This window comes from Babylonia areolata, chromosome 31, assembly GCF_041734735.1.
Source record: "Babylonia areolata isolate BAREFJ2019XMU chromosome 31, ASM4173473v1, whole genome shotgun sequence".
Taxonomy (NCBI): domain Eukaryota; kingdom Metazoa; phylum Mollusca; class Gastropoda; order Neogastropoda; family Buccinidae; genus Babylonia; species Babylonia areolata.
Window position 1 is genome coordinate 1,899,801 of NC_134906.1, and position 20,000 is coordinate 1,919,800.

General features: G+C 41.4%; 2 protein-coding genes across 2 annotated transcripts in view; both read left to right on the forward strand.

Annotated features, from left to right (window-relative positions):
• LOC143276148 (phytanoyl-CoA dioxygenase domain-containing protein 1 homolog) overlaps positions 1–11,673 on the forward strand; it is a 12,922-nt gene extending 1,249 nt beyond the window's left edge. The window contains exons 2-10 of the mRNA XM_076580566.1: positions 1,496–1,636; positions 2,545–2,620; positions 5,509–5,612; positions 6,205–6,267; positions 6,691–6,712; positions 7,652–7,777; positions 8,282–8,410; positions 10,474–10,600; positions 11,452–11,673. Coding sequence (XP_076436681.1) covers positions 1,496–1,636; positions 2,545–2,620; positions 5,509–5,612; positions 6,205–6,267; positions 6,691–6,712; positions 7,652–7,777; positions 8,282–8,410; positions 10,474–10,600; positions 11,452–11,503 — 840 coding nt within the window. The 3' untranslated portion in view covers positions 11,504–11,673. The remainder of the gene's footprint in view (positions 1–1,495; positions 1,637–2,544; positions 2,621–5,508; positions 5,613–6,204; positions 6,268–6,690; positions 6,713–7,651; positions 7,778–8,281; positions 8,411–10,473; positions 10,601–11,451) is intronic.
• A 5,078-nt stretch (positions 11,674–16,751) lies between these two features.
• The window catches only part of LOC143276018 (uncharacterized), an 11,064-nt gene continuing 7,815 nt past the window's right edge, over positions 16,752–20,000 (forward strand). The window contains exons 1-3 of the mRNA XM_076580400.1: positions 16,752–17,458; positions 18,751–18,965; positions 19,371–19,526. Of these exons, the coding sequence (XP_076436515.1) occupies positions 18,869–18,965; positions 19,371–19,526 (253 nt within the window). The 5' untranslated portion in view covers positions 16,752–17,458; positions 18,751–18,868. The remainder of the gene's footprint in view (positions 17,459–18,750; positions 18,966–19,370; positions 19,527–20,000) is intronic.

A 20,000-nucleotide genomic window follows, 5' to 3' on the forward strand; every position in this document is an offset into this window, starting at 1 on the left:
AGGCTGTTCCAAACTGACACCACTCTTTCAGAAAAGAATGAACTCCGAACGTGTAGGCGGGATCTGTGCTTTACTAGCTTCTTGCTGTGGCCTCTGGTGTTGCATCTGTCATGCAGCTCGAAGTTGGGTCGGCTTGTGTCGTAGATGCCAGTGATGTACCTGTAGAGGTCAGTCATGTCTCCCCTGCGTCTGCCGTGTTCCAGGCTCGGCAGCTTGAGGGTTGACAGGCGTTCTGGGTATGGTTTGTCCTTCAGTTTGCCAAGGAGTTTTGTGGCTCTGCGTTGAACGTCTTCTATCTCTCGTTGGAGGATTTTCTGGGATGGCTGCCAGACTGAGTGGCCATACTCCAAGACCGGCCTCACGAGTGCTTTGTAAAGTTGGATGAAGGTATGCTCAGTGAGATGGTCAAAGGATCGCTGTATAACGCCCAGGATTCTGTTGGCCTTAGATGTTGCCTGTGACGCATGGTCCTTGAAGGTCAGTTGGCTGTCCACTACCACCCCAAGATCTTTCTCCGCTCTGGTGGTTGTCAGGGCATGCTTGCTGTTGCTTGGGTCCTTGCTCTTCATGAAGTAGGTCTGGTTGATCTCTGAGTGGCCTAGTTTCAGGACACAGCATTTTTTCCGGGTGGAAGTTTAGTAGCCAGGCTACTGACCACTGGTGCAGTCTGTCCAAATCTTCCTGGAGGGTCTCTCGGGCATGTTGCTCATTGCTCTGAGTGAATAGCTTAGTGTCATCCGCAAAGATTTTACCTCACTCTGTACCTGGCGTGGCAGGTCGTTGATGTAGATGACAAAGAGTATGGGGCCTAAGACGCTGCCTTGGGGGATTCCACTTGTGACTCGTGCCTCCTCTGATTTGCTTCCATTGACAAATACCCGCTGTATGCAGCCACTAAGAAATGCTTCTGTCCATTGCATTACGTTTCCCTCAATGCCGTGGGCCTTCATTTTAAGTATCAGTCTGCGGTGGGGAACAGAATCAGACGTAAGACACAGCTTACAGGTCGGGATGTCAGTCAGCACTCTGAATTAAGACTTCCCTCAATCTCTTAGGAATGCATTCTTTTTGTTCAGAAGTGTGACTGTTTGTGAGTACATACTACACTGATCTCATTTCACCAAGGTACATCACTCAAGGAGTTTATCTGTTGAAGAATTCTCTCTCTCTCTCTCTCTCTCTCTCTCTCTCTCTCTCTCTCTCTCTCCTGGTAACATTTACATTACCACAAACACAGTAAAGCTAATGAGTACCAAAGACAATAGATATATGTTATTGTTTCTATAATTTGATGTACATTTTAATAGTGAATGGTCAAACTGATAAAATTTAATGGTAACTATTCCAAAAGGATTTCTTGCTCTCGTCATATCTTGCTCTTCCACATTAATAAAGAAAAAAAAAAAAAGTTTGGAATTAAAGTCAGACACATTCCTTTTTATTCAAGTGATGGTATTTCTTCTTTTTTTTTTTTTTTTTTTTCCCCTGTTTTTAGTTTGACAGAGATGGTTACGCCATCATTGAGAACTTCCTCTCTGAGGAGGAAGTACAGAGTCTACGAACAGAAATGGCCACGATCATCAACAACCTGGATGTCAAGGAACACCGAAGTGTTTTCAAAACAACAGATGACAGGGTAAGCACAACAAAGAGATCATTACCCCCAACTGAGAGAAAACATACATTGTTTTTCCTCTATTTTTGTAGCAGTGTTACTTCAGAAAACAGTGTTGTATGTTGTGATTCACACATTCACGCACACACACACACACACACACACACACACACACAGTTCGATCTGTGTGCATACATGTACATAGGTTTTCCTACAGACATAAAAAATTCTACAAACAGATGCATTAAGAAGCAATTAATTTGCACATTGAAGTAGTGATATACTCATCAAGATGTATTCTGTCCTCCCTTTGTGGCCTTGATGTGCCTTCAGAGGTGGGAATTGAAATGACGGGCGCAATAGCCGAGTGGTTAATGCGTTGGACTGTCAATCTGAGGGTCCCAGGTTCGAATCATGGTGACGGCGCCAGGTGGGTAAAGGGTGGAGATTTTTACGATCTCCCAGGTCAACATATGTGCAGACCTGCTAGTGCCTGAACCCCCTTCGTGTGTATATGCAAGCAGAACATCAAATACGCACGTTAAAGATCCTGTAATCCATGTCAGCGTTCGGTGGGTTATGGAAACAAGAACATACCCAGCATGCACACCCCCGAAAACGGAGTATGGCTGCCTACATGGCGGGGTAAAAACGGTCATACACGTAAAAGCCCACTCATGTGCATACAAGTGAACGCTGAAGAAGAAGAAGAAGAGGAACTGAAATGTGGGAAAGTGACTCTCCAATATTCTCTCAGCTTTGCTTGTCAATGAAAGGCTTGAAGGGAGCGGAGGAGGAGTACATGCGCTTGATTGCCCAGTTACTTTGCATGTGTGTATGAATATTTAAAGATGCCTGAATGAAATGTTCATTAAAGAGATATATGTGGAAAAGTGAGCATTCAGTGTGACATTTGTGTTGATATCCAGGTCAGTGATGAGTACTTCATGAACAGCGGAGACAAGATCCGGTTCTTTTTCGAAGCGGGTGCCATTGCTGAAAATGGTATGTTTATATACAATGATCGGTGTGTGTGTGTGTGTGTGTGTGTGTGTGTGTGTGTGTGTGTGTGTGTGTGAGGGAATGTGAGGAAGTGCAAGTGGTGTGTGTGTGTGTGTGTGTGTGTGTGTGTGTGTATGTATGAGTGTGTGTGTGTGTGTGTGTGTGTGTGTGTGTGTGTGTGTGAGGGAATGTGTGGGAGTGCAAGTGGTGTGTGTGTGTGTGTGTGTGTGTGTGTGAGTGAATGTGAGGGAGTGCAAGTGGTGTGTGTGTGTGTGTGTGTGTGTGTGTGTGAGGGAATGTGAGGGAGTGCAAGTGGTTGTGTGTGTGTGTGTGCGCGAGGGAATGTGAAGGAGTGCAAGTGGTGTGTGTGTGTGTGTGTGTGTGTGTGTGTGTGTGTGTGTGAGAGAGAGGGAATATGAGGGAGTGCAAGTGGTATGTGTGTGTGTGCATGTACAGCAGTGCAGAGTCTCCTCCAGTGTGTGGCCACCAGGCGAGAAAATATTTATAGTTTCCTTTGGATTGCTGGTGCTGATCGAGACTGCAGCACATGAACCAGGGGTGTGGTTGTGAATGCGGGGACTTGGGTTGAGCGACATGAGAGCAATGCTATTGAAACAGTGTAGATGATAGAGCAGCAAGACAGAGTAGTTAACTCACTCAGTACGGCCAGTCCTCTCTTCTCCTCTACACAGACCCCTCTGATGTCCAGTGGGTGTCTCAATGACCCAACCTTTAGCTTCCGTCGTCATAATTGTGGTATTCTTTGTCAACATTCACCTCTTCAGTATAAGAGCCTTCCGCTTGCAATATTTTGATGATGGTAATTGGGGTGAAACGCTGTTAACGTCGTCTCTTTCGCCGTTCGTATGGAGAGAGTTAAAGCCTTGGACTTTCAATCCAAGAGTCCTGTATGCGTCTGAATTCTGGTCACAGCACCTAGTGGGTTTACTGTTTAGGATGGAGATTTTCCCCCATCTTCCAGGTAAAAAAAAAAATGTGCAGACCCCCTTTGCAGTATGTGCATATGCATGCAGATCAGTTGCGTACATCAAAGATCCAGTAATCCATGTCAGTGTTCAGTGGGATATGGAAACAAGAATATACCCAACATGAACATGCCCCAAAACAGATTATAACTGGCTACGTGGCTGAATAAAAATGGTCATGCACATAAAAGCCTGCTGGTACTTGCAAGTTTGTTGTTGTTGTTGCTGTTGTTGTTTGTTTTCTTTACATTTGTGGGTTGCAACTCCCATGTTCACTAGTGTTTACAAGTAGGTTTTTACATGTATTTACTGTTTTACCCCACCATGTAGGCAGCTATACTCGGGGATTTGCATGCTGGGTATGTTCTTGTTTCCATAACCCACTGAACGCTGACATGGATTACAGGATCTTTAGAGTGTGTATTAATTTTTCTGTATGCGTATACCCATGAAGGGGGTTCAGTAGCAGGTTTTCACTTGCATTGACCTAGGAAACTGGAAAAAATCTGCACCCTTAGCTCAGCAGGTGTGCTGATACCAGGGATCAAACCCAGGACATTCAGGTGAGAATTCAGTGATCTACGCATTCAAACCACCACACCTGTTGTACATGCAGGTGAATGTGGGAGTTGCAGCCCATGAAGACAGAAAGAATATGGCAGCAAAGGAAAAAAAACAAGGAGATGCCTCTTGGCATATACTGGTCTTGCTGGTTAGTTTCAGTTTCTCAAGGTGGCGTCTCTGCAGGAGAAATCCATTTGTGTTACTCAGCTTCTTCTAGGCAGAGGGCGTCTGCTTCACCAGCAGTGTGACCCAACATGCTAAGTCAGGCCTTGAAGGCATGCATATTATTTTTGTCTACCTATCAGAGGGGATTTCTGCTACAAAATTTTGCCAGTGTACAACACTTATGTTGCCATGCGTTCATTTTCAATGCGTCAAGTGGATGCTGTACACTGGAACTCAGTTTATTGTCTCATTGACAATGGCTTAACGCTCAGTTTGGTTTTCCAGTCAAACTTTGGGAGATGCTAGGTTGCACTGCTGGTCAGGCATCTGCTTAGCAGATGTGGTGTAGCGTATATGGATTTGTCTGAATGTAGAGATGCCTCCTTGAGTAACTGAACTGAACTAAACTTTGGGAGAAAGGGTGAGACTTGGATTCTTCTTCTTCTTCTTCTGCATTCGTGGGCTGCAACTCCCATGTTCACTCGTATGCACACGAGTGGGCTTTTACGTGTATGACCGTTTTTACCCCGCCATATAGGCAGCCATACTCTGCTTTCGGGGGGGGGGGTGCATGCTGGGAATGTTCTTGTTTCCATAACCCACCGAACGCTGACATGTATTACAGGATCTTTAACATGCGTATTTGATCTTCTGCTTGCATATACACACGAAGGGGGTTCAGGCACTAGCAGGTCCGCACATATGTTGACCTGGGAGATCGTAAAAATCTCCACCCTTTACCCACCAGGCGCCGTCACCGTGATTCGAACCCGGGACCCTCAGATTGAAAGTCCAATGCTTTAACCACTCGGCTATTGCGCCCGTCGAGACTTGGGTTCAAAACCAGACCCTCACAGACACGGTACTGGTAGATAAGCCTCTTAACTCACTCAGTACAGCCATCCTCTCTTCTCCTCAACACAGACCCCTCGGATGTCCAGTGGGTGTCTGAATGACCCAACCTTTAGCTTCCGTCGTCAGAATTGTGGTATTCTTTGTCAACATTCACCTCTTCAGTATAAGAGCCTTCCGCTTGCAATATTTTGATGATGGTAATTGGGGTGAAACGCTGTTAATGTCATCTCTTTCGCCGTTCGTATGGAGAGAGTTAAACCATTCTGCCACCTTCCTGTTGTCATTGAATCTTATCTCACGCACATTGTTATCATCTCCCAGGACAGCTGACGGTGGACAAGTCTCGCTGTGTGAACAAGATAGGTCACGCTCTGCACTGCTTGAACCCGACCTTCAAAAAGGTCACCTTCAGCGACAAGGTCAAGGTGAGTCTCAGTTGAAAGGTCGAAATGTGGGTCAGAAAAAATGATTGTCCAGTGTTAATTCCCTTTGTCATCATCAAAAACCCAGGTTTGCTGATTTTATTTCAGCTTGGTTTGATCCGTTAGAGTGAGGGAAGTGTGCAGCTGGTATAACATTCAGTTCGTGTGTGTGTGTGTGTGTTGTGTGTGTGTGTGTGCGTGTGTGTGTGCATTAGAGAGAGCGAGAGAGAGAGAAGAAAAAGACGGGGTGAAGATTAAAAAGAATATGTAATTCCAGTGTTCTCTGTGTGGCAGGAAAGTTGTAAAAAAAAAAAAAAAAAAAAAAAAAAAAGAACAGAAAAGCAGTCATTTTTCATGACTGGGAAAATGTGGATTTATTGATGAAAAAAATCTTGTTGCTTTTTACTGAAAGTTTTGTGCTTTTTTTTCCTTATAAAAGTTTTTTTTTTCTCATAAAACCCAAAACCCAACACTTTTTTTTTTCACCTTGTGTTCAGCCGATGTTTGTGTCATAACTCGATTAGGTGAACGTTTTCTTTTCTTTTTCTTATTTTGATTCTGTTTTATTTATGTGTTGTTTTTTTCTTCATTCCAGAAAGTTGCTGAAACAGTTGGATTTGAAGACCCAGTTGTGTGCCAGAGTATGTACATTTTCAAGGTAATGTGTGTGTGTGTGTGTGTGTGTGTGTGTGCGCGCGCGTGCGTGTGTGTGTGCATGATTGTGTGTGTGTCTGTGTCTCTGTGTGTGTTTGTGTGCATTTTTCAAGGTAATGTGTCTGTGTGAGTGTGATTTCTTTTTGAATAACTTTTGTTTTTGTTTTTTTATAGTTGTCATATCAAATTATTTCATCAAAGTTTTGTGAAAGGACAAGGACGTAACTAGACATGACATGACACATATTACGACCCACTTTTTGAAATCATTATTTTCACTGTGGATGAAGTTTGCAGAAAAAGTGTAAATTATATCGTTTACACCTCAGCTGACTCTTGAGCCCATAATAAAGTGTGAGAAAAGAATTTTGTTCAATGAATTAATATGTATATTACTGTTTCACTATCTTTTTATTTTCTTTTTCAGCAACCTCGCATTGGAGGGAAAGGTAAACATTGTTTAGTAACGAATCTGTGTTGTTGTTGTTGTTTTTGTAAACTGTGTCTTCATTGGTATCTTTTGATTTTTATTGCTTTTATTTTAGTTGCCAATTTTTGCTAGATTTAGACTGTATAATCTTATGTGTATTACATAATGATGATGATAATAATGCACTTTATATAATGTCCTTTCTCTCTAAGAGTTCATGAAAGAAATAATTACATGAAAGAAAAAGTTACAAATGACACGAATCATTCATGACCACAGTGGTTTCTTTCTGTTTGTTTTTTTCTTTCTTTCTGCCTTTTTCCCTTGCTGACTTGGGAGACGCTATGTTAGTGAAGATGGCTGTTGGGTCAGTTTTGTGGGAAATGCTTTCTTTCTTTCTGCCTGTTTTCCTTGTTGACTTGGAAGACGCTATGTTAGTGAAGATGGCTGTTGGGTCAGTTTTGTGGGAAATTATGTGAATGAAGATGGCTGTTGGGTCAGTTTTGTGGGAAATTATGCGAATGAAGATGGCTGTTGGGTCAGTTTTGTGGGAAATGCGTTCTTTCTTTCTGGGTGCAAGATCTGCAACTCCCACATTACGTGTATAACTGTTTTTACCCTGCCATAATGGCAGCCGTACTTCACTTTCGATTGAAAGACTATCACTTTAACCATTTGTCGGTTGTGCCTGTCATGTTGGAGATAATTTCATTTCATTCAATTTTGAGATTTTGTAATGTTATCACTACTTCTGTAGATTATTATTTGAAAAGAGGTTCATGGGGGGGACCTACAATAAACAACCAAGTGGACTGTTCAGCAGATAACCAGCTAACTTTGATAAAGAACAGTTTGAAATATATAACTTTTTCCAAAAAAATGTTTACATTTGAAACTGGTAACACGTGTTCCGTAATTTCTGGGGGCAGTGATGTAAACAGGGTTGTTGCCGTTGCAGTGACGGCTCACCAGGACTCGTCATTCCTGTACACCACTCCCCAGCGCCTTATGGGTCTGTGGTTTGCTCTGGAAGATGCCACTCTTGAGAATGGGTGTCTCTGGTTCATACCCGGCTCCCACAAAGGTATCGTCTATATGTCGTTTTGTTACTGATGTCATTCTGATGTCATTTTGCTCGTGACTGATGTCATTTACCTTATCATTCAAATGTCATGTTGCTAGTGACTGATGTCACATACCTCATCATTTAGAAGTTGTTTTGTTAGTGTTTGATGTTTCATATTCCTTTTATCAGTATTACAAATAAATGCATTATACAGTTGCATTATGCATTATGTATATGTGTGTGTGTGTGTGTGTGTGTGTGTGAATGAGTTAATATATAAATAAGTACATAAAAAAATATACATATATGAAAAAGATTCAATAAAGATATATATATATATATATATATATATATATATATTATATTATATATCTCTGTGAAAAATGTGAATACAGGAGTAAACGAATTAATGGGTAAATGGATGAATGAATAGTTAAATAGATAAATAAGTAGATGAACAAGTACCAGTTAATAAAAAACAACAAGAAGTAAATGAATAGATATACTGTTTGTATTGGCCAGATGGTGTCCACGGCAACAGACGTATGGTGCGGAGAGTAAACCCACAGCCTGGCGCCAGCAGCACAGAGTTTATTGGCACAGAGATACAGCATGGGGAGTCTGAGTACATTGCTGGGCCGGTCAAGAAGGGTGAGTGTGTGTGTGTGTGTGTGTGTGTGTGTGTGTGTGTGTGTGCGTGTGTGTGTGTGTGTGTGTGTGTTTATGATGTAGATGTTTTTACCTAAGTGTGTTTATGGTGAGGATGTTTTTACCCATGTGTGTGTTTATGATGTAGATGCTTTTACTAAAGTGTGTTTATGGTGTGGATGTTTTTACCTATGTGTGTGTTTATGATGTAGATGTTTTTAGGTGTGTTTATGGTGTGGATGTTTTTACCAATGTGTATTTGTGATGAAGATGTTTTTGATTAAGTGTGTTTATGGTGTGGACGTTTTTACCTGTGTGTGTGTGTTTATGATGTAGATGCTTTTACTAAAGTGTGTTTATGGTGTGGATGTTTTTACCTATGTGTGTGTTTATGATGTAGATGTTTTTACCTGTGTTTATGGTGTGGATGTTTTTACCTATGTGTGTTTATGATGTAGATGTTTTTGATTAGGTGTGTTTATGGTGTGGATGTTTATACCCATGTGTGTGTTTTATGGTGTGGATGTTTTTACCTGTGTTTATGGTGTGGATGTTTTTACCTATGTGTGTGTTTATGATGTAGATGTTTTTACCTGTGTTTATGGTGTGAATGCTTTTACCAATGTGTGTGTTTATGATGTAGATGTTTTTACCTGTGTTTATGGTGTGGATGTTTTTACCTATGTGTGTTTATGATGTAGATGTTTTTACCTGTGTTTATCGTGTGGATGTTTTTACCTATGTGTGTTTATGATGTAGATGTTTTTGATTAGGTGTGTTTATGGTGTGGATGTTTTTACCTATGTGTGTTTGTGATGTAGATGTTTTTGATTAAGTGTGTTTATGGTGTGGATGTTTTTACTGGTGTGTGTGTTTATGGTGTGGATGTTTATACCCATGTGTGTGTTTTTTTATGGTGTGGTTGTTTTTACCTATGTGTGTTTGTGATGTAGATGTTTTTGATTAAGTGTGTTTATGGTGTGGATGTTTTTACCTATGTGTGTGTTTATGGTGTGGATGTTTATACCCATATGTGTGTGTTTTATGGTGTGGATGTTTTTACCTATGTGTGTTTATGATGTAGATGTTTTTTGATTAAGTGTGTATATTATGTAGATGTTTTTACGTAAGTGTGTTTATGGTGTGGATGTTTATACCAAAACATGTGTTTATGATGTGGATGTTTATACCTATGTGTGTGTTTATGGTGTGGATGTTTTGACCTGTGTGCCTGTTTGTGGTGTAGATGTGGATGGTTTTACCTATATGTGTTTGTGTTTATGATGTAGATGTTTTTAATTAAGTGTGTTTATGGTGTGGATGTTTTTACCTGTGTGTGTGTTTATGATATAGATGTTTTTTCCTAAGTGTGCTTATGGTGTGGATGTTTTTACCTGTATGTGTGTGTTTATGGTGTGGATGTTTATACCTATGTGTGTGTTTATTGTGTGGATGTTTTTACCTATATGTGTGTGTTTATGGTGTGGATGTTTTTACCTATATGTGTTTGTGTTTATGATGTAGATGTTTTTAATTAAGTGTGTTTATGGTGTGGATGTTTTTACCTGTGTGTGTGTTTATGATATAGATGTTTTTTCCTAAGTGTGCTTATGGTGTGGATGTTTTTACCTGTATGTGTGTGTTTATTGTGTGGATGTTTTTACCTATATGTGTGTGTTTATGGTGTGGATGTTTTTACCTATATGTGTGTGTTTATGGTGTGGATGTTTTTACCTATATGTGTGTGTTTATGGTGTGGATGTTTTTAATTAAGTGTGTTTATGGTGTGGATGTTTTTACCCAAGTGTGTGTTTATGGTGTGGATGTTTTTACCTGTGTGTGTGTTTATGATATAGATGTTTTTTCCTAAGTGTGCTTATGGTGTGGATGTTTTTACCTGTATGTGTGTGTTTATGGTGTGGATGTTTATACCTATGTGTGTGTTTATTGTGTGGATGTTTTTACCTGTATGTGTGTGTTTATTGTGTGGATGTTTATACCTATGTGTGTGTTTATTGTGTGGATGTTTTTACCTGTATGCGTGTGTTTATTTTGTGGATGTTCAGGGACTCTGGTGCTGATTCACGGGGAGGTGGTGCACAAAAGCGAGCACAACCACTCGGAGCAATCACGAGAAATCTACACTTTCCACATGTACGATCATGCTAAAGCTGTCTACGATGCCAGAAACTGGTCAGTGTGCGCCTGCCAGCTTGCTTGCTTGCTTGTTAGTCGGTCATTTTGCTGTGTAGGATGTGTGTGTGTGTGTGTGTGTGTGTGTGTTTGTGTGTGTGTATGTGGTGTACACATAAACAGTTTTTCTGAATTTACTGTTAAAGCATGTGTGTGTGTGTGTGTGTGTGTGTACATAAACAGTTTTTATGAATTTACTGAAAACATTTACATATTTGAAAAGCGTTTGCTAGTGCCATTGTTAATGCATGTGTGTGTGTGTGTGTGTGTGTGTGTGTGTGTGTGTGTGTGTGTGTACATAAACAGTTTTTCTGAATTTACTGAAAAGATTTACATATTTGAAAAGCGTTAACTAGTGCCATTGTTAATGTATGTGTGTGTGTGTGTGTGTGTGTGTGTGTGGTGTATACATAAAAAGTTTTTTCTGAATTTACTGACAACGTTTAAATATTTGAAAAGTGTTTGCTCGTGCCATTTTTAATGTATGTGTGTGTGTGTGTGTGTGTGTGTGTGTGTGGTGGAAGGGGGTGTTTGTGTGTGTGTGTGTGTGTGTGTGTGTGTGTGTGTGTGTTTAACACTGAAAAGTATTTTTACAGAAAACTAATGAGTTGGAATGTGTGTGTGTGTGTGTGTGTGTGTGTGTGTGTGTGTGTGTGTGTATTAATTGATTAATTGTATGCTTGCATATGTGTGTGTGTGTATCAGAATATGAGTGTGTGTATGTGTGCATGCACGCGTGCAGGTAGTGTGGGTACGTGTGTTCGCACATGCCCTTGTGTGTGCTATGTGTGCGTCTACATGTGTAGATGTTTTCTAATCATGCACCTTCATGTGTGTGTTGATTCTCTCAGGCTGCAGCCCACAGAAGCCAACACCTTCAGTCACCTGATGTCCGAGGTGTAACCCTGCAGGTACCATCCACATCGCACAGCTGATGAATATATCTTCCATGTATTTAGTAAGCTTGTTTGATAACTTTACTTTAATATTGTGGAGTGTTGGCCTAGAGGTATGATGTCCGAGGTGTAACCCTGCAGGTATTTGTATTTGTATTTCTTTTTATCACATCAGTTTTCTCTGTGTGAATTCGGGCTGCTCTCCCCAGGGAGAGCGCGTCGCTACACTACAGCGCCACCCATTTTTTTGGTATTTTTTCCTGCGTGTAGTTTTATTTGTTTTCCCTATCGAAGTGGATTTTTCTACAGAATTTTGCCAGGAACAACCCTTTTGTTGCCGTGGGTTCTTTTACGTGCGCTAAATGCATGCTGAACACGGGACCTCGGTTTATCGTCTCATCCGAATGACTAGTGTCCAGACCACCACTCAAGGTCTAGTGGAAGGGGAGAAAATATCGGCGGCTGAACCGTGATTCGAACCAGCGCACTCAGATTCTCTCGCTTCCAAGGCGGACGTGTTACCTCTAGGCCATCACTCCACATGGTACCATCCACATCGCACAGCTGATGAATATATCTTCCATGTATTTAGTAAGCTTGTTTGATAACTTTACTTTAATATTGTGGAGTGTTGGCCTAGAGGTAACGCGTCCGCCTAGGAAGCGAGCGAATCTGAGCGCACTGGTTCAAATCACACTGGCAGTCGCCAGTATTTTCTCCCCCTCCACTACACCTTGAGTGGTGGTCTGGACGCTAGTCATTTGGATGAGATGATAAACCAAGGTCTTGTGAGCAGCATTCATTAAGTGCACGTAAAAGAACCCATGGCAACAAAAGGGCTGTCCATGGCAAAATTCTCTAGATAAATCCACTTTGACAGAAAAAAAAAAATTGCAGGCAGGAAAAAATACCAAAAAAAAGGGTGGCGCTGTCAGTGTAGCAGTGCGCCCTCCCTGGGGAGAGCAGCCCGAATTTCACACAGAGAAATCTATCGTGACAAAGAGTAATACAAATGCAAATACTATTTTCTCTATATAAGCTCATTTACAACTACAGTTGAATAGAACTGTTTATTGTTTGATCGAGAGGCACTGTGGCAGAACTGGTGAGGCATTGGCCTTGTGGTCCAGCGTTCACCAGTGATCGGGGTTCGAGTCCCCGCTTTGGCACAGTGTTGTGTCCTTGGGAAAGGCACTTCACTCTTTGTTAACTCTTTGCACGTCTTGAGGATGTGGGCCTGTTTGTTCCCCTTGTGTCTCCATGTACCCAGATCGGGTATCTCTTGGATGAAAAATGATTTTGAACCTTGGAACCTGTTTCCCTCACTCCACGCAGGCGTGAACTTGGTACCTGAGTTGGGTAAGGGGAGGCTGATGGTAAAACGGTGGAAGGGGAAGATTGGGTGCCATGTACTTCCTGTGCCAGATCTTCGACACGGTGGATATGATACCACTGCCCTGGTGGCAGTGCAAGGCTAGGGGACCTTTGACCTTTAACCTTATTCTTGAATCAACTGAAGTGTTTAAGAATAGTAATGCTTTGTGGATTAGTGTTATTTCCTCCAATAAGCCCATTTACAGCTTTTATTTGATTTATTGATTTGAATTGTTAAATGGAAATTATTAGAAGATTCATATTTTGTCTTATGTTGACATCAGGTGAAATCATAGTCACACACACACACACACACACACACACACACACACACACCACCCCACCCCCACCCCTTTAGCCCTCAACACACACACACACACACACACACACACACACACACACACACACACACACACACACACACACACACACACACACACACACACACACACACAGACTTACACCCAACCCCACCCCCACCCCTTTAGCCCTCCACACACACACACACACACACACACACACACACACACACACACACACACACACACACACACACACACACACACTTACACCCCACCCCACCCCCACCCTTTTAGCCCTCCACACACACACACAGCACACATACACACAACACACACACTTTTAAACACAAACTACTATTTAGTTCTCTTGTCCAATGATTGTATGACTCTTGTTTAATTCATTGAGTAGTTTTAGAGTGTGCCATGGTGCATGATTGATGAGAGTTTCCAGTTTATCAGTTTTGGTATGTTTGTCTGATATACACAGCGGCTGAAAATAATCAGAAACAAATTGTGTTGTGTGCAGAAAACATTTTACAAGTGAATGTGTGAACATGCAAGAGATAGAGAGAGAGTGTGCGTGTGTGTGTGTGTGTGCATGTGTGTGTGCGTGCGCGCATGCACACACGCATGCATGAACACTCTTGTTTCATACAATGATTGACTGTAAAGATGATTTTTGTATTGAATACAAATATGTATGTGTGTATGTGCACACATAAGTGTGATATGTTTTTTTTTTGTGTGTGTACCCCTGTCTCATGATTTGTTATCAAGAAATACTTATATACGCAGATGGTTTGATAAAAAGAAAAAAAACATGAGGCGTGTTCACTGGTTTGAAATGAAAATGCCAGAGTTTGATTTATAATAATAATAATAATGGATACTTATATAGCACACTATCCAGAAATCTGCTCTAGGTGCTTTACAAAAATGCTCTTGTTAACATAAAACATTACATCAATGTTACATACACACACCAAGATGTAACTACACACACACACACACACACACACAACCCAACCTGCAGTGGAGATGTTGAGACCCTGTTGCTGAGCTCAGCCACCGCGGAGTGCAGGTAGGCCATGCTGGAGGTCTTGGAGAAGAGGGCGCCCACATCCACCTTGAGGCTGTCCACCTGACGGCCCACGTTCAGCACGTGCACCACCTTGTCGCTCACACTCCCCACCGTCTCCCTCAGGGAGCTGAGATCGGCGTCGTGGTTCTGCACCACGCCCGTCACTTTGGTGTAATAACAATACGTACGAGTGAATGTGGGAGTTGCAGCCCTCGAACGAAGAATAAGAATATGATAATAATGATAATCATAATGTATTGTACTTATATGGCGCAGACTCCCCATCTCTCGATGGGCTCTAAGTGCCGCACATGAAACAGACTGGAGTATTTTTGAAGACTCTGAAGGCAACTTGGATGAATATATCGACACAGTGTGTGATTACATTTCTTTCTGTGAAAGTGTGTGCATTCCAGCAAAAAATCTCAAATTTTTAAACGACAAAATTTGGTGTAACGGGGCTGTTAGGCAAAAACTAAAGGGAAAAGAGAGAGCTTTTCGCGAAACTGATGATAGAACAGTCCACAATAAGGCAAAAAGAAGTGTTGAAAAATGCATTAAGAAGGCAAAGGTTTTATATAGGAAACATTTAGAAGAACATTTGTCTGCAAACAACTCTAGGAATGTGTGGACCGGACTGCAGAACATCACTGATTACAAAATGACCCACCAGACAGTCGACATGACTGACAGAACTCTTCCAGACAAACTCAACACATTCTACTCCAGGTTTGACAAACCGTTGTCTACTTCTGACATGGTTGCACCCAAAATCACCCCCACTCCCCCTTTCATAGTCCAAGAGAATGAAGTCAGACGCCACTTCAGTCGTCTGAAATTGACGAAAACCAATCGCTTCGCCAATAGCTTTTTCCCCAAAGCAGTCATTGCCCTGTCTCTCGAACAAAAAGAGTTGTGCAATCAACAACCACTTACCTGATGATCTAGTCACCAGCTCCATCCACATGTGATATGCAGCTTGTGTGTGTGTGTGTGCGTGTGTGTGTGTGTGTGTGCGCGCGCGCGCGCTTATATTGATATGCACATGTGTGTGTCCTAAATTCTACTGTATCTGTTTTTGTGTATAATTTTCGATTTATGTTTGTACTTTTTATGTACTATCCCCCCACCCCCTAATATTCCTTGTGACCCCGGTACACTTGGTAATAAAGACATATTCTATTGTATGATAGTGTATTATACCACACAAGTGCGCATTAAGACATACAAGTGGAAAACACAATTTTTTGTATCTACCAAAATCTGTATTCTACAAATTGCAGATGCATTAATAATTCGCAGGAAAAAAAAAGGCACAAAGTAGACACACACACACACACACACACACACACACACACACACACACAACCACTGACACACCACAGGAATACTACAATGGAAGGGGGACACGAGTGGAGTGCAGAGGGTGGGAGGAGACAAAGAACTACGCTTCGTCACATCCGAAGGCCACTTTGAAGTTGGTGAGTTGATGAGTGCCAGACCTCCGGAGGAAGAGAATTCCAAACAGAGGGTGCTTGATGCTGAAAAGCCCTCTGACCAAATGTATTTGAGAGAATTTGGGGACTGGAAGAAGCTTTTCTCCAGAAGACCTGAGAGAACAGGATGGAGTGTAGACACGAAGAACAGAAGATAAGTAAGATAGAAGGGAACCTTTAGCTCGCGATCTCCAGGTCGTTGCGAAGGTCGTCCACTGTGATTTGAAGGGTGTTGCAGTCACACGGGGAGGTGGGGGCCTGGGCAGTGGTGGTGGTGGTGGATTCTCTGTCGGTGAGGGCGGCCAGTTTGGCTCGGAGCTCGCTGATGGCGTCGGCTTGGATCTGGACGACGTTCTGAAGTCTTTGGAAGTCTTCCACGTCCACGTAGTGCAAAGCGTCGCCCTGGACTGAGCCGGGTGTGAGCAGCCAGCAGCAGAGGAAGGCAACAGCGTACAACGCTGTCAGAAACATTTCTTGTAACTAGTTATTTATCTATTTATTTACCCATTCGTTTATTTATTAATTTGTTTATTCATCTATTTATTGATTTTATTCACTTCATTTATTTAGTCTATCAATCTTTTTATTATTGTTATTATTATTATTATTATTATTAATTTACCGGCGTGGCCGCGGACAGGGTGGATCAAAGACTATCAGTAGAGGAGCCAACTTTATTCGTTTCACTTGGACAGTGAATCATGTTGTTTGTTTATTTATCAGTATATCTATGTATCTATTTATTCATCTATTTATTTATTTATATATTTTTTCTATGATTTACCGCGGATAGGATGGATCAAAGACTATCAGGAGATGAGCCAGCTATACATTCGTTTCACCTAGACAGTGAATCATATTTATTCTTTGAAACATGAGACATAATATATTTATAGATATGCTTTTCCAAAGGTTTTGAAAGAATGAACTGATAGAACTGAAATAGGTGTGCTAGCAAGCACGTAATACTTGATTATCAGAGATTAAAAGCATTCGCAACTTCAAAATAAACAAAACTAATTTCGTAACTAACCAGTTCCGCAAGTTCTTTACTAACCGTATCATAAATCTGTGGAATAACCTTTCCTATGACACCATCAATGCACCATCGGTAAACGCCTTCAAAAATCACATTGACAAAAAGTTTAAGAACCATGTATTTTCCACAGAGTTAAATCTTTACTGAGCTGTAGATAAATATAGTATACACTATGCCAGATTTAAACAAGGGTTTGTTCACAACAAGTGATCCAAAAGCACATAAATGGACACTGATTACGAGGGCAAAAGGCTTTTAGCCTATAGCCAAACATTTCTGTGATTCTGTGATTCTGTGAATTGTTCTGCCGCCTCCAGTAAAGGGAGAGCACAATGTAGTTAAGTATTTCAAACTAACGCACGCAGAGTTATTGACCTTTCGTCTCCCGGCAACAATATCAACATCCGACACTTGTGTTCGAATAAAATTATTACACAGTGTCGACAACACATAATGTGAAATCTAACACACAGCCTAATCCTGTGAGCAAGTGATGAACTGATTGTGCAAATTATACTCCGTGTAGCAAATGTGTTCACTGTAGTGGCTTTAAATCATTCGAAACCTTTGGATTCGTGTAATAAGCGTCGTTGTTATGTGTTTTAAAGCAAGTCGCGATTACAACATGGAAGTAGCGAATACAGATCGTGTCTACAGCGCCATAACTCATGTATGTAGAAACGTGTTTTGTGGATTGATTTGTTTCATTCTATGTGACGGAGTGTAAACTTTAACCGAGATCGTCACAGGCACGCACACACACACACACACACACACACACACACACACACAGATGTATTACAATTTGTATGTTATAATACCAGTGCAATTGCCAATCTACTGAATTACATGTTAAAATGATTTTCTTCTTCTTTTTCTTTAAAAAAAATAAAGTTTCTTTAATCAGCAGTTTTCATTCCTACCGATCCCTACAGTGAACAAGCGCATATATATATATATATATATATATATATATATATATATATATATATATATGTATGAATGTATGTATATATAGATACGTGTGTGTGTGTGTGTGTGTGTGTACAGCGCACCTTGCAACATATGCGTGAAAATGACATTACCTTTTCCACGCACAGTGTACACATCAGAATTGTTTTACACATTTTTTCCCCAGCCACAATAAAAGTACTATCAAATTAATCACGTCGTGAAACAGCAATTTTGACCACTTGAACAGCAGAAAATAGCACACGAACGTTTCTTTTTTTATTTTTTTATTTCCTGTTGAACAGTCGAAGGACGCCATAACAGCAGCGGCGCGCAGTTGTACGCGTGTCCGTCCATAGATCAGCGTATAATGATTTAAAAAAAAAAATTTTCTGATTACAGTAAAAGACTTAATTAACTCGTTCTGACTGCACCGTGACACAGCGGCATCTCCAGCTTGTATTTTAATTTGTATTTGTATTTCTTTTTATCACAACAGATTTCTGTGTGTGAAATTTGGGCTGCTCTCCTCAGGGAGAGCGCGTCGCTACACTACAACGCCACCCATTTTAAAAAATTTTTTCCTGCATGCAGTTTTACTTGTTTTTCCTATCGATGTGGATTTTTCTACAGAATTTTGCCAGAAACAACCCTTTTGTTGCCGTGGGTTCTTTTACGTGCGCTAAGTGCATGCTGCACACGGGACCTCGGTTTATCGTCTCATCCGAATGACTAGCGTCCAGACCACCACTCAAGGTCTAGTGGAGGGGGAGAAAATATCGGCTATCGGCGGCTGAACCGTGATTCGAACCAGCGCGCTCAGATTCTCTCGCTTCCTTGGCGGACGCGTTACCTCTTGGCCATCACTCCACTTTCAGGACCAGTTCAGCCGTCCTGTTGAACAGTCGAAGGACACCACTGACAACAGCAGCAGCAGCTGTACGTATGTCTGAGCACATATCAGAGTCACCATAATGATATTCTTAATTTTTTTTCTTTTTCTGATTACAGTGAAACACATCATTCGTTCAGACTGCACCGATCGAGGTAAACAGCATCAGCAGCGTGTACCGAACACTCCCCAACAGCGGTGCAGACGTCCTCAGTGTTTCCCGGTGCACCAGATACCATGGGGTGCAACAGCTCTAAAAATAGAAAACTTGACGTTGTTACACAAGACCTATTCATGGACGCTGATCAGAATTTTGCAGGCGAAGAAAACTCGGGTCTGTATTATTCTGATTAATAACCTTACTGAGAAACAAGTTGCAAATCATAGTATATGCGCGCGCGTAAGTGTGTGTGTGTGTGTGTGTGTGTGTGTGTGTGTGTGTGTTACTGATATCAATTGTATAGCATTATACAGCACAGCGTAGTATATGGAAGGGTAGAGGGTATACTGAGCATAAATTATTCTGTGTGTGTGTGTGTGCGTGTGTGCGTGCTTTCGTGCATGCGTGCGTATATGCGTGCATGTATGTGTTGTTTGTTTGTTTGGTTGTTTGTTGGTGCTTTGCAAAACTGGACAAGACATATATACCTTCTTCTCTCTCCTGTCGTTGTTGTTCTTGTTGTTGGTGACGGTGGTGGTGGTGGTGGTGGTGTGATCTCCAAATCGTTCTATGGACCAGAGGGACATATACAATCTGGCCGAAGGCGGGACAGCGCAGAAGTGACCATTGAAAACAGGTACTATGACCAGATGCCTGCCGCTGACCTTGACCCTGATCTCATCGAATTCACGGACAAACCGACACTGTCTGTGCCCGGACACCTTACGTTCCCTGGTAAGAATTGCGAAATGTGTGTGTGTGTGTGTGTGTGTGTGTGTGTGTCGTAGTGTGTGTGTGTGTGTGTATTATTATTATTATTGTTGTTGTTGGTGGTGGTGGTGGTGGTGGTGCTGCTGCTGCTGCTGCTGTTGTTGTTGTTATTATTATTATTATTATTATTATTATCACCATTATCGTTGTTGTTGTCTGTCTTTTTCCGATCGGCTGGTTTGCCTTGCCATCGTTTCTCCTTTCTTACGTTTTTAGTTTTCTTTTTTTTTTCCACACAAACGTGGCTTCTTCTTTCTTCTTCTTTTTTTGTTTTTTTGTTGTTTTTGTTTATTGATAATTATACTTATCGTTATTATCGTTGTTGTTATTATTACTGTTGTTATTTCAAAGATTTTCCCCGATGATGAATTGTGTGTAAATGCTGCTGCTGTTGCTGCTGCTGCTGCTGCTGCTGCTGCTGATGATGATGATGGTGAT